Consider the following 12,155-nt stretch of genomic DNA (forward strand, 5'->3'; position numbering starts at 1 on the left):
TTTACGATCAGTGAAGCATATGACAAATTTCACACAACACATTTGAATTATTTATTGATTTTGTTTATTAGACTATTGATCTGAGAGCTGTTTTACATTTAGTATTGTTAAACTTCTTCTTTTTTTTGCAACAACAACAAAGTTTAGTGGTTTTCCTAAAACTTCATTTGCATGTTCCATTGATTTATTTCTTTTAAGGGCAGCGGAAGAACAGCTAATGAAAGGGAGGGAAGATGCTTCACAAGAACCTGGATGATTTTGCTGAACACAATTTCATTTGGATTTTTATGGGATTTTAAAATGCATGGATGACATACTGAGTAAAGTTTGAGGTGTTAATATTTGAAGCAAACGACGGCACATACTGATGAGACAGTTAATATTTTAATCGAAAACTCTGAATATAACTTCCGGATCAGCTGCAGCTGCTAATATTGACTTATTGCCAAAAGCAATGTTATGTTATTTGTTTAAGTATAAGTTTAATTGGAAGTCAGACCGGACTGGCGACCTGGCTTCCCAATTTGGTTGAACTCTGGGAGGAGCAGATGCGCCGCTTCATGCCCAGGGGAGGCCTGCATCCAGCAACAGGCTCCCCACTGCCGGTGCAGACTCCGCGGATCGAGCCGGCAGCCGCTGCGGAGATCAGCGATCCTGTCCCTGCTCCGTGGACCAAGCTACCTACCGCCGCGGAGATCAGTGCTCTAGTCCAGACCCTGATGGTGCAGCAGAGCGCCTGAGGCCTCACATTGTGTCCTGGCCCAGCTCTTGGGCAGACCCCCTGATGCATCAAGCCCCACTTGGGTGTTGAACTGGGGCCACCCGCCTGAGGTTTCAGGCCGGGCCTATGCCCTGCACCCGGGCTGAATCACTGACTTTGTTTTTCTTTGTTTATTGCTCTTTGGTTGTTCCCTCCTTCCTGGTCCCCCTCCACCCACACGGCCTGGTTATGCACTGGTTTTTCTGTTTAGGGACATCTGGGATCTGTCTCTAAAGGGGGGGGGGGTTTGAGTCCTTGTGTCATGTTCCATGTGTGTCTTGTGTTTCCATGTATTATGTTCAAGGTTTTTGTCATGTCCTGTTTTATTTTGAAAAGCACCACTTCCCCTGTGTGTTCTGTTTTCATGTAGCTTTGCTTTTTGGTTTTCCTGATTGCTTTCTCCCTCCTAATGTGTGTCACCTGTGTCTTGTTGTCATGTCTATTTAGTCCTTGTCCTCCCAGTCACCTTTGTAAGAGCGTCTTTTACCCATGTCAAGCCAGGAACTTTTGTTTAGTTTTGCCTTGCCATGCCTTGCCTTGTTTTTGCCAGGAGTTTAGCCACAGTTATTCATAGATCCTAGGACACAGTAAGTGTGTGCCTTTTTGAGTTGGTTTTTGTTATCTTAAAGTAAAGACTTGCTCAGACCTCTGCCTCGCCTGCCAGCCCTTTTTACACTCTGCATCGGGGTTCAGCTTTTTCTGCGTCAGCGACGGCGACATCCCTGACACCACGAGGATCAGTGGGCAGCTATTGTTCAATTGTGTGTTCCATGCGGTTTTATGCATTAAAAAGTGTGTTTTAAGTAATTTTTTTTGTTTGTTTTTAAATTACATTTTGTGTAAATTCATGTGTGTTTTTTCCTTTTGTTTAACCTTTCTGAGATGTGATCTGAATGCCTGATGAGAATTTCTGACTCTTGCAGCACTACAGGTGATTGGAGGAAACATCACCGTGGGACAAGGAGGGACTGCTGTCTTACCGTGCAAAGTCATTGACACCACGGAGACGGTTACTCAGATTTCATGGCAGAGAAAAACCAGGAAAAGAAATGAGAATGAAAACTTTTTCACAGTCGTGTCCACACATGGACCAGAAGTTGTCACTGTACAAGATAAACGTTTTAAATTTGTTGGGAGTGTTAATGACTGCAATGGAGCACTCCAGTTTTCCAATGTCACACTGATGGATGAAGGCAGCTACGCATGTGTCTTCACTATGTTCCCCAGTGGAAACCACAAGACAGAAGTGCCTCTAAACGTGCTTGGTAAAATGCATTAATGTATTAATGTATTGCACTGGATATTTTCCATACATTCTCGCTTGCATGTTGACTCTTTGTGTACTGTAACTCTACTAGTTCCTCCAGTCTCAAGCCTGCAGTACAATATTCCTGTTCTGGGCAATGAGGAGGTTTTCCTGGTTCTGTGCACGGCTGCTGGTTCCAGGCCTCCCGCGGAGGTGAAGTGGTTGACTGGTACTCTGGAAGGAAAAGTGAGGGCAACAACCAACTCCACCAAGCATGACAACAGTACGACTACCACAGTCAGCTCTCTGTTTGGAGTACCAACCACAGAAATCAATCGCCACGTGGTCCAGTGTGTCGTCACCAACGCAGCCCTGTTGAAAGAAGAAACCCTTCCCTTCACCTTGCAGGTCCACTGTGGGTATAAAAATAATTCCCTACTTCAGTTACTTGTGCAGCTAATGCCTATGTAATAAGCCTTGTTTCAAACTTGAATCTTGTTTTGTGTGTTATGTTAAAGGGACAGTTCACCCCAGAAGTACAGATTTTTGTCACCTGTAATGCTCGATTAATTTGGTGTGAGTAGCTCAGTTTTGGAATCAGTGGCACTAAATAGCAGTTCACTTGTGGAGCTCAAAGTACCAAAAAAATGTTTAAGCAGGATGTTTGAACTTGCTGAACTTTCCTGTCAAAGCACCGCTTTGACTGGTGAAGTAACAGCATCCCATTTCTGCGTTTTGTCTTTGATGGAATATTTATTGCTCACCATTAATGTTCTTCAGTGTGGTAAGTTGAAGAATCCACAACCACCGTCCATAAATCTCCATACAGCCATACATTTGACCAAAACAACAATGCAGTGCTCACCTCGTGCCTTCATTGTAAGTGATCTAAACCACAAAGATGACTCCTACTGGACCAGTGTGGTGTTCTTCATACACTTGGCTCTAGAAATGGCTCCTACATGGACATTAATAGAACAATAATAAGTCAACAGTAATGCCTCTTTCCAGAAATCGTTACTTAGTCACTCAAAATTTTTGCTGACAACAAGGATTATTCCGATCACCTCTAAAGTGATTTTTTTGGTGCCAGAGCTGTCACAAGATTGCCATTGGCACTTTTAAAACCGTGGATTGGTGTGTGACATGGAATTTCTCATTTCAAAAGGTTCATATTATCATTTCAGTTGTCAGTTCTGCTGAAGGGTATTTTCATAGTGGAAGGCCTTAACTCAGGCACACTACGTAATGGCTGATAATGTTCACTTGTTGAAGTGGTCACATTTTGCATAATTTCATGGCTATAGAATTACATTTCATTTAGCCCATTTATCTTTAGAGCATCAAGATATATTGACATACAGTAGATGTATTGATATTGAGTTAATTTATATTGTGAACTCTTATTTCACTACTCTTTTGAAATCACCGTAATGTTACACTGAGCTAAGCTAATGATCAGACCTTCCGTTTATAGTATTGTATTACAGAAGAGCAAGAACAATGATACATAAAATGAGAAAGACAGTGACAGAGGAAGCACAAAGAAACAGTCAGTTGCAAAATATTCTTTGTTTTCAACAGTTTGGTTCCCAAGCAGAAGCACAAAAAGAGAACACAGTTACAGGCCCAAGATGAATGACAATAACAAGTAACCAGCATCTAAGTGTCTCCCTAAAGGGTAGGCAACAACAATAGCAGTTGAATAAGGTTAAACTTGATCAGTGCAAACTGAACCATTTTTCTGGTACTTTCCCAGTCTGACACCTGGTGCCTGTGGAACTCCCCCATACTGACTGTTGAAATCAAACCCTCCTTTGTTGTCCAGCCTACCTTAAAGGGAAAGTAACGTGTAGAGTTACAACCATCATGAAGGAATCGCAGATGCAGTGTCAGTTATCTGATGTTATTTATTCAAACATTGCTGTGTGATGTATGACCTTGATTGCTATGACTTTGACCTATGATGATCTTAAATTATTTAAGTCTCCATTTTTTACTCACAGAAAAGTGCTGGCAGGGTGCTGAGGAGCACAGATGTGAGGCTCTTGTGCTGTGAGAGAAACAAAATGCAACATGTTGATTTTTATTTACAATAACTTGGTCCCTAACTTAGCACCATGTTAACAAAGGGTTGACTAGACACAACTACAAACTTACAACTCCTAGTGTTTTCACAGACTCTCATCAGCAACATTGGGTGTCTGGCCAGCCTCCACGCACCACCACAAATTGGCTTCTCTGTCTAGGTTAATAAAGGTTCATGTACAAGTTTAGTATAAACAGACACGAAATAGATGCTGACACTGGATAAAGAACATTGTGCTGACATGGGCCTCTCCCCGTCTCTTGCAGTCCCACCCATGGAAGTAAACATTCGTGAACAAGCCAAAGACTCATTTGAATGTGTGTCTGACGCCAATCCAGATGCAGACTTTACCTGGAGCAGGTAACAAACGAGTTTCAGTTCAAACAATATTTACCTTGAAGCTCTGTTTGGTTTGTTCTTATCATAAGCTATTTTTAAACTAAACAAAGAAAAGCAGCACATTCTTGCATCCTAAAAGACTTTTTCTGTCCACGTTAAAGGTTTATTTATCAACATCTGTTCACAAATTCATTAATTCTGTGTCAGTGAGCACTTATCCTTTATCCAAAATAATCCATCCACCTGATTGGTGTGTCATACATAAGATGTCGAACGGTCCAGGAAGACCACTAATGCAATATTTGGCTTCCACAAACTGTCTGAAATCTCATCTCAGTTGTTCATTGTTCTTACTAGAGTTTTGACCTGGCTGGAGTTTGTCATAGGAACTGACTTGAGAGCAAATGTTCACCTTAGGTGGCGCCTGACTCTCTGGAGAAGTGTTCTCTTCACAGATTAAGCCTGGATGTCTTGTACCGGGCAGATGGCGTTCATGTCGTGTATATGTACCTTTTACCGTTGCTGCACCTCTTGTAATTATATTTTTATTGTTGTTGAAACTCTGTTTATATTCATATTGCTTTTTGTACATCTTTGTGTGGCTGCTACACCTTTTATTGCTTGTATATCCTTCATTATATTCTGTTCCTGTTGTCATATGCCTTAATATTAATCTATTACATTTGCACCTTATTCCTGCTTTATCTTTCATCGCTGCTTACATGTTCTCCGTATATCCCCAGTTTTAGTACAGTCAACACATTTCACAGCAGTGTATTTATACATCCTGAGTAACATAAAACATCTTGACTCTTGAATCATGGGCAGGCGATTTGAAAACGTCATTGTTGTGAACAGAGTCCCATGGGGCCAGTGGGGTTATGGCACGGGCAGGCATAAACTGTGCTCAAAGAATACTGGTGCATTTTATTGATGATGTGTTGATTTCTTTGTCGTGCCTTTCTTCTGCTGGAGCAATATTCCACAGAACGCAGTCAGCTCAAATAACTGATAGAGGAACTCTGGTGTTCGCAGAAAAAGTTTCGACATTTTTTGGTTGCTTTTACAAATATTTCAGTTCCTGCTGGAATGCCCTGAACAGATGAAAAATGCACAAATCTTTGCATCTTTGTCGTCAACTGCACAGCACATTACACTATTTGAAAATCTACGCTAAACTGAGACTAATTGACAAATTATCACAGAATTAGAGGCAACAACCTTGTGCTCTTAACATTTCAGTTAGCTCACAGAACTTCTAAGAATAAGTTTGCAGCTTTTGGACTTTTTAAAATGTTTCTGTGAATTTAGAGTAAAGCCAGTCACTGCTTCTTCAGTGGTTTCAACTGTGTGGTCTTAAATCCACCTCAGAGAGAAACAAATGCAGAGCTTAATATTCCGGGATAATTGTTGTTTTTATATAAAGAGAATCTCACAATCTTGCCAGGCACGCACTTTGTCTTCTGTTGAAATACAGTATAAAGGCCATGCTGTCTATTATTAAGATCTTGACTTGCAGTGCAAATGTTACTGTAAAACAATGCACATAAAACTAAAACAGGAAGCACTGACTGTAGCCCTCTTTTTATTTTTGGACACCTAGACCCGCCTGTTTCAAAAAATACATTCATGTCAAGGTAAAACAATTGACAACTACTGCTTTAAAGCCCTGCAGACTGCAGTAGAGTCAGTCAAAGTGTTTCTGATGTGGGTGAAAAAAACATGGTGTGTTGATCGATATTTGCCTTAAAAGCAGCTTTGTGTTCGTTGTCTGGACTGTGACTGATGACAGAGGATTTGGCTAAAAATTAAACTTGTCACAAAAAGGTGTGTTGTCAGACAATCCTAGATGTATAGAAGGTGTGACCACTTCATAAAGGTCATTATCTGCTCTGAGAGCTGGCATAATTAATCATTTTTTAGGGTGGGTTGTTTTGTACAATACATACATATATATACATATATATACATACATATATATATATATATATAGTGCTGCAAAGCCCAAATGAGAGCGAGAGTCTCTTTCTCAATCACAGAATAGTTTAACTGATAGGCATTGAACTTTTTGGAATAAAAACTCACGGGACGATCCATTAGATCATCATCCCCAGCCTGCAACAACACAGCGCCAGCCCCCACATCACTGGCATCCACCTGTAAAGTAAAAGGTAGTCCCATGCGAGGGGCTGCAAGAACAGGAGGCGAGCACAGAATAGCCTTTACATTATCAAAAGCCAGTTGACAAGATTCAGACCAGATGAAACGGACTTTACCCTTTAACAAATCAGTCAGGGGAGCTATCACAGTTGAGAAATTTCTGCAAAAATTGCGATAGTACCCAACTAAACCAAGGAAACGTTGTAGCTCTTTCTTAGTGGTGGGCACTGGAAAGTCCTCAATTGCCCTGACTTTAGCTTGAACTGCACACACCTTTCCCTGCCCTACAACTTTGCCAAGGTAGGTGACTGTAGCCTTGGCAAACTCACACTTAGCCAGGTTCACTGTGAGTCGTGCCTCTCTCAGACGGTCAAAAAACTCCTTAATACGGGCCAGGTGTTGCTATAAATCACAACATCATCAAGATACACAGCACATCCTTCCAAACCTGAAAGCACTATATTCATAAGGCGCTGGAATGTCGCAGGAGCATTTCGAAGACCAAAACTCATAACTGTATAAGAAAACAAATCAGATGGAGTAATAAATGCAGAAATTTCTTTCGCTCTTTCAGATAGGGGGACTTGCCAATAGCCCTTCAGCAGATCAAATTTACTGACAAATTGCGCAGATCCAACCTGGTCAATACAGTCCTCTACCCGTGGCAAGGGATATGCATCTGGTTTGGTAACTGCATTTACTTTCCGAAAATCTGTACAAAACCTAGGACTCTTGTCAGACTTTTCAACAAGTAAGCAAGGTGAAGCCCAACTTGAGGATGAATGCTGGGCAATGCCATTTTCACGCATGTATTTAATTTCTGCTTCCATTAGTTTGTGCTTCTCTTCAGATACGCGATAAAAACTCTGGCGAATGGGCTGTGCATCGCCAACATCTGTATCATGCTCTATAACACGCGTTTGAGTAGGCGTATCCCCAAATAAACAGGAATAGCTATGAATTAAAGCACACAACTCAGCACATCTCTCTCCAGATAGATGACTCAGTAGGGATTCAAGTTTACCTAGTGTCTCAGAATTTTTCAGTTTGCCATGCAGCAAACTTTCATCTGGCACCAACACTCCGTCATCACCGTCAGTGGGAAACTGGCTCCTCACTGCTGCTATCGAGGAGGGAGACTTGTGCTCTGAAGAATAGTAAGGCTTTAACAAATTAACATGACAGAGTCTGGTGGATTTCCTGCTTTTTGGTGTAGACAACAGATAATTTTGTTCAGACACCTGACGCAACACAGTAAAAGGACCAGTAAATCTAGCCTGGAAGGGAGAATGAACCACTGGTAACAAAGCCAGGACCTGATCCCCTGGACTAAACTCACGCTGTTCAGTTTTTCGATCATATAGCCGCTTCATTTTCGTCTGGGCGTTCAACAACTTCTCCTTAGCCATCTCCCCAGCAGAATATAAATGATGACGGAAACCATTTACATAATCTATAAGATTACTTGGTGGCTCAGACAATGCAACACCATCATGAGCCAATGTAAGTGGCCCACGCACTGTGTGACCAAAAACAAGCTCATTGGGGCTAAAGCCCGTACTTTGCCGTGATACTTCCCTAGCAGCTAGTAGCAACCATGGCAACCCTTCCTCCCAATCTTGGTTTAACTCAACACAAAAGCTCCGCAACAATGACTTCAGAGTTTGGTGAAACCTCTCTAAAGCTCCCTGACTCTGTGGATGATAGGCAGACGCCCAATTATGTTGGATTTTTAATTGCTTCAATACCTGAGCAAAAAGTTTGGATGAAAAGTTTGATCCTTGATCACTCTGGATCACCTTTGGAATCCCAAAAATAGAAATAAACTGCGTCAGAGCTTTAACTATTGATTTTGTTGTAATGGAACGTAATGGATATGCAGCCGGGTATCGCATACTTTGGCACATTACAGTGAGCAAATAATTACTTCCTGCTTTGGAACGAGGTAAAGGTCCCACGCAATCAATAATCAAGCGCTCAAAAGGTTGTCCAATGGCAGGAATGGGGCACAATGGAGCAGATTTAATGTTCTGATTAGGCTTCCCTGTCATTTGACATGTGTGACACAATCTTATGTAACGAGACACATCTTTCTTCAAACGAGGCCAAAAAAAATAGTGTAGGATATAATTGTAAGTAAGTAAGTTTCCTCACCAAAAGTTCACCCTGCAACAGGTAGCCACCAGCAACACTGTTCACATCCTCAGTGGCAAGGACCAACTCAAACAATGGTCTGAGGGAGGGATCAGCTCTCTGCTCCACCACCAGATCACTGCGAGATACAGGCAACAGTGAGTCAGGGACAACAACCATATCCGCCTCACTCACCTCTCCGTCATTCAACTTAAATTCTTCCTTGGCACGACTCCCAGTTCGTGTCACGGCACAAGCTGCAAACACTTCCGGAAAACACTGAGCATTCTCATCCAGGTCAACAGATACAGTAGGTGTCGAAGACACGATTGGAGGAGGTGGCCTATCAGGCCACACTCGACTACCCGCCAGGCCGTTACCAAGGATAACATCCACTCCTTCAATAGGCAGCGCAGGTCGAACACCAAGAGCAACCTCACCCTGGACCAAACCACAGTTAAGAACCACAGAATGCAAAGGAACAGGAACAACATTCATCCCCATCCCCCGCATTAAAACAAAGTCTCCAGTATTGGAATTATCAGAAAATGGCAGCACTGAGTCCAAAATGTATGAATCACATGCTGCAGTGTCCCTCAAAATTTTAACAGGGACCCTGACATTACCTTTACCCAAAGAGACCCATCAGACACAAAGGCAGAAAAGTCAGTTTTTTCCAAATTACTGGGTTCTCCAACATCCATCTGGTTGGCCTGTGAAGCAAAAACAGGTTCCACAGAAACTGCACAAGCAGCTGAATTTGCCTGACCTCCAACAACTCCCCTTTTAGCATTAGCTTTTGGGCAATCAGCTTTCCAGTGCCCTCTTCCCCTACAGAAGTTACATATCTTTGAAGAATCAAAACACATCTGACCTCGTGGGGCATGTTCAAACTTACCGGGGCGTTGTGGAGGCCTCTCCTCCCATCTACCTGGATTACGACGCATACCACCCCCCTCTGAAATCCTGGAGACTCGGTCACCCCTGTGTGTCAGCACATACTCGTCAGCCAAAGCAGCAGCCTCAGTGGCAGTCTTCACCTTGTGCTCACTGATTTATACAGCGATATGGCTGGGGACAGAATTTTTAAATTGTTCCAAAACAATCAAGTCACACAGAGCAACATAATTATCTATTTTTAATGAATTGCACCACCGGTTAAAAAAAGTAACTAAATCTCTGGCAAATTCCATATGACTCTGACTGGTGGATTTCTCCCAAGCTCTAAACTTCCTACGGTAGGCCTCTGGAACTAACTCATAAGCCTTTAACACAGCAGCTTTAACTGTTGAGTACGCTTTACTTTCTGCCACTGTCAAAGCAGAGTAGGCCTCCTGCGCTCTACCCGTCAGCACACATTGCAACAACAATGTACACTCTGGATCCGACCACTTCCTGCTCTCCGCTATTCTTTCAAACAGCGAGAAAAATGTATCTGGATCACGCTCATTGAACTGAGGAAGTAGATGCAAATTACTAACAACATCAAAAGAAGTGGTTGATCTACCCAAGCCTGAGACTGGACTAGCTGTTCCAGCAGGAAAACTTAATCTGCGCTCCTCCATCTCCATTTTTTTAATTTCTGCCTCTCTCCTTAAAAGTGCCAATTTCTCCATCTCTGTCTGCAAAAGCAACAACTCTCTCCTCTGCTCAAAAGTGAAACTTGCCTCGCCACAGCCAGACATATCCACCTGACCCACCTCAGGATCAACAGCCTGTTTCTTAGATCCAAGCATACCTCGATCAACAAGATTAGCCTTTATAATACTTTTAATATTATCCTTCATACGTGTGGAGGGGTCGTCACAATATACACACAATAAAAGTCACGTCAGCTTGTATGAAGCGGTTTTTTTTAATACAACAGACCAAACTAACATAAAACTAAACAAATAATTAGATCCTATGCTGAAATGAAAGCATAATCACCATCACAACAACGTATGCACCATTTAATATGATAATAATAATATTCTTATTAATATTTGAAATGTATTTGACCATACACCTGAAGTCTTTATTTAGCTGTACATTTCAGTGCTTGTTTGTGTGTTTCAGACCAGACAACTCGTGGCCTCAGTCTGCTGTCCGAGTAGGTGCAACATTACAGTTTCAGAGCATGACCCCCGAGCTAAATGGTGTCTATGAGTGCGAAGCATCGAACACCTTTGGAAGAAAACATGGTCACCTCTATGTGCATGTGACTTCAGGTGAGGTCAGGTTTGATTTGGCTGTGGGGTTCGGTCAAATGTTGTTGTTGTTGTTTTTTGCCTTTGTTGTTATTCTGTTTCTGGATTTCAGTCCTCTGATGTTGCTTGCTTTTGTTAACATTTTTTTTATTAGCTTGACCTGGCATAGAATTGCTGAATGTGATTAGGATTCCCTTCAGACCTCCCCATGGAGGTATTTCAACCATGTTGAACTGAAAGAGCAAACCAGGACAAACTCAGTAGCTAACTGGTGAATGATTTCGTCCATTTGGCATCTGGCTAGCAGCTGAAAGGTTTGGCTGTCTCGCCTTTTGCCACCGCAACCCAGACAAGTGTAAAACACCAGTGAAGGATGACTTGCTGCCCACACTCCATCCAGTGTGTTACAGGGAATAATTCAGTTCTGTGTGTGCAACTACTTAGCACAAGCATGTCCAATCTTGTGAGGGTCTTTAGTAGTAGTAGACCTTTTTCTTTTTGGCATGTCATAACAGGAACAGATGTGATTACTGAGTGCATTTAGTTTAGCTGAGCTGCTTTCAAGGTGTGGTATTGTACATGCTAGCTCACTGTCATGACTTACTGGGACACCTGATGGAACTGAGCCATTGTTAAAGATGTTTGTTTCCTGAGTATAAATACATAAAACAGTATAACAGGTATAAATAAACATGTGTGAGCTGTCACCATATTACACTGAAACTGAGCTCATGAATCAGTAAAATCACTGTGCACAGAGCCTCACACACTGTTTCTTTGCTCATTAAAGCAGTCACAAACGTACAGTGACACCATGAGTTATCTTAATTTAATGACGGTATGTTTTCCTCTCTGGATTCCATCGCTTCATTAAAGCCCAGAACTTATTGTCTGACCTGATTTGACTGCCAAAGGATAAAGATATGCTTTGATGTGGTTTTCATTTCAGGACTTTTGTTGTGGGCAGCGGTAGAGCAACATATTATATTTTGTCATAACTGGATGTGCCTGCTAAACTAGTGTACCATATTATATTTCCTGTTCCTGTATTCTTCTCTCTTGCTGTCTGTCTCCCTGCAGAGGGCTGCCGTGTTTGTTGGGCCTTATTTGTTATGTTGGTCATCCTCATTGCTTTTGCTGCTGGTGCAGGGTGGTACCTCTATAAAACTGGGAAATTTCAAAGGTACAGTAATATCACTGCATGCATATGAGTGGATAAATATGTCAAGTGTGTAAGTA

The 12,155-nt window shown here is 42.0% G+C and overlaps 2 protein-coding genes across 2 annotated transcripts in view; both read left to right on the forward strand.

Annotated features, from left to right (window-relative positions):
- The window catches only part of LOC124067625 (hemicentin-1-like), a 48,118-nt gene that overhangs the window by 31,252 nt on the left and 4,711 nt on the right, over nucleotides 1-12,155 (forward strand). The window contains exons 7-11 of the mRNA XM_046405154.1: nucleotides 1,684-2,025; nucleotides 2,119-2,421; nucleotides 4,362-4,455; nucleotides 10,786-10,937; nucleotides 11,997-12,099. Coding sequence (XP_046261110.1) covers nucleotides 1,684-2,025; nucleotides 2,119-2,421; nucleotides 4,362-4,455; nucleotides 10,786-10,937; nucleotides 11,997-12,099 — 994 coding nt within the window. The remainder of the gene's footprint in view (nucleotides 1-1,683; nucleotides 2,026-2,118; nucleotides 2,422-4,361; nucleotides 4,456-10,785; nucleotides 10,938-11,996; nucleotides 12,100-12,155) is intronic.
- LOC124067626 (nectin-1-like) overlaps nucleotides 1-12,155 on the forward strand; it is a 37,400-nt gene that overhangs the window by 1,167 nt on the left and 24,078 nt on the right. The gene's annotated exons all lie outside the window — the stretch shown is intronic.

Source organism: Scatophagus argus, chromosome 11 (assembly GCF_020382885.2).
Source record: "Scatophagus argus isolate fScaArg1 chromosome 11, fScaArg1.pri, whole genome shotgun sequence".
NCBI lineage: Eukaryota > Metazoa > Chordata > Actinopteri > Scatophagidae > Scatophagus > Scatophagus argus.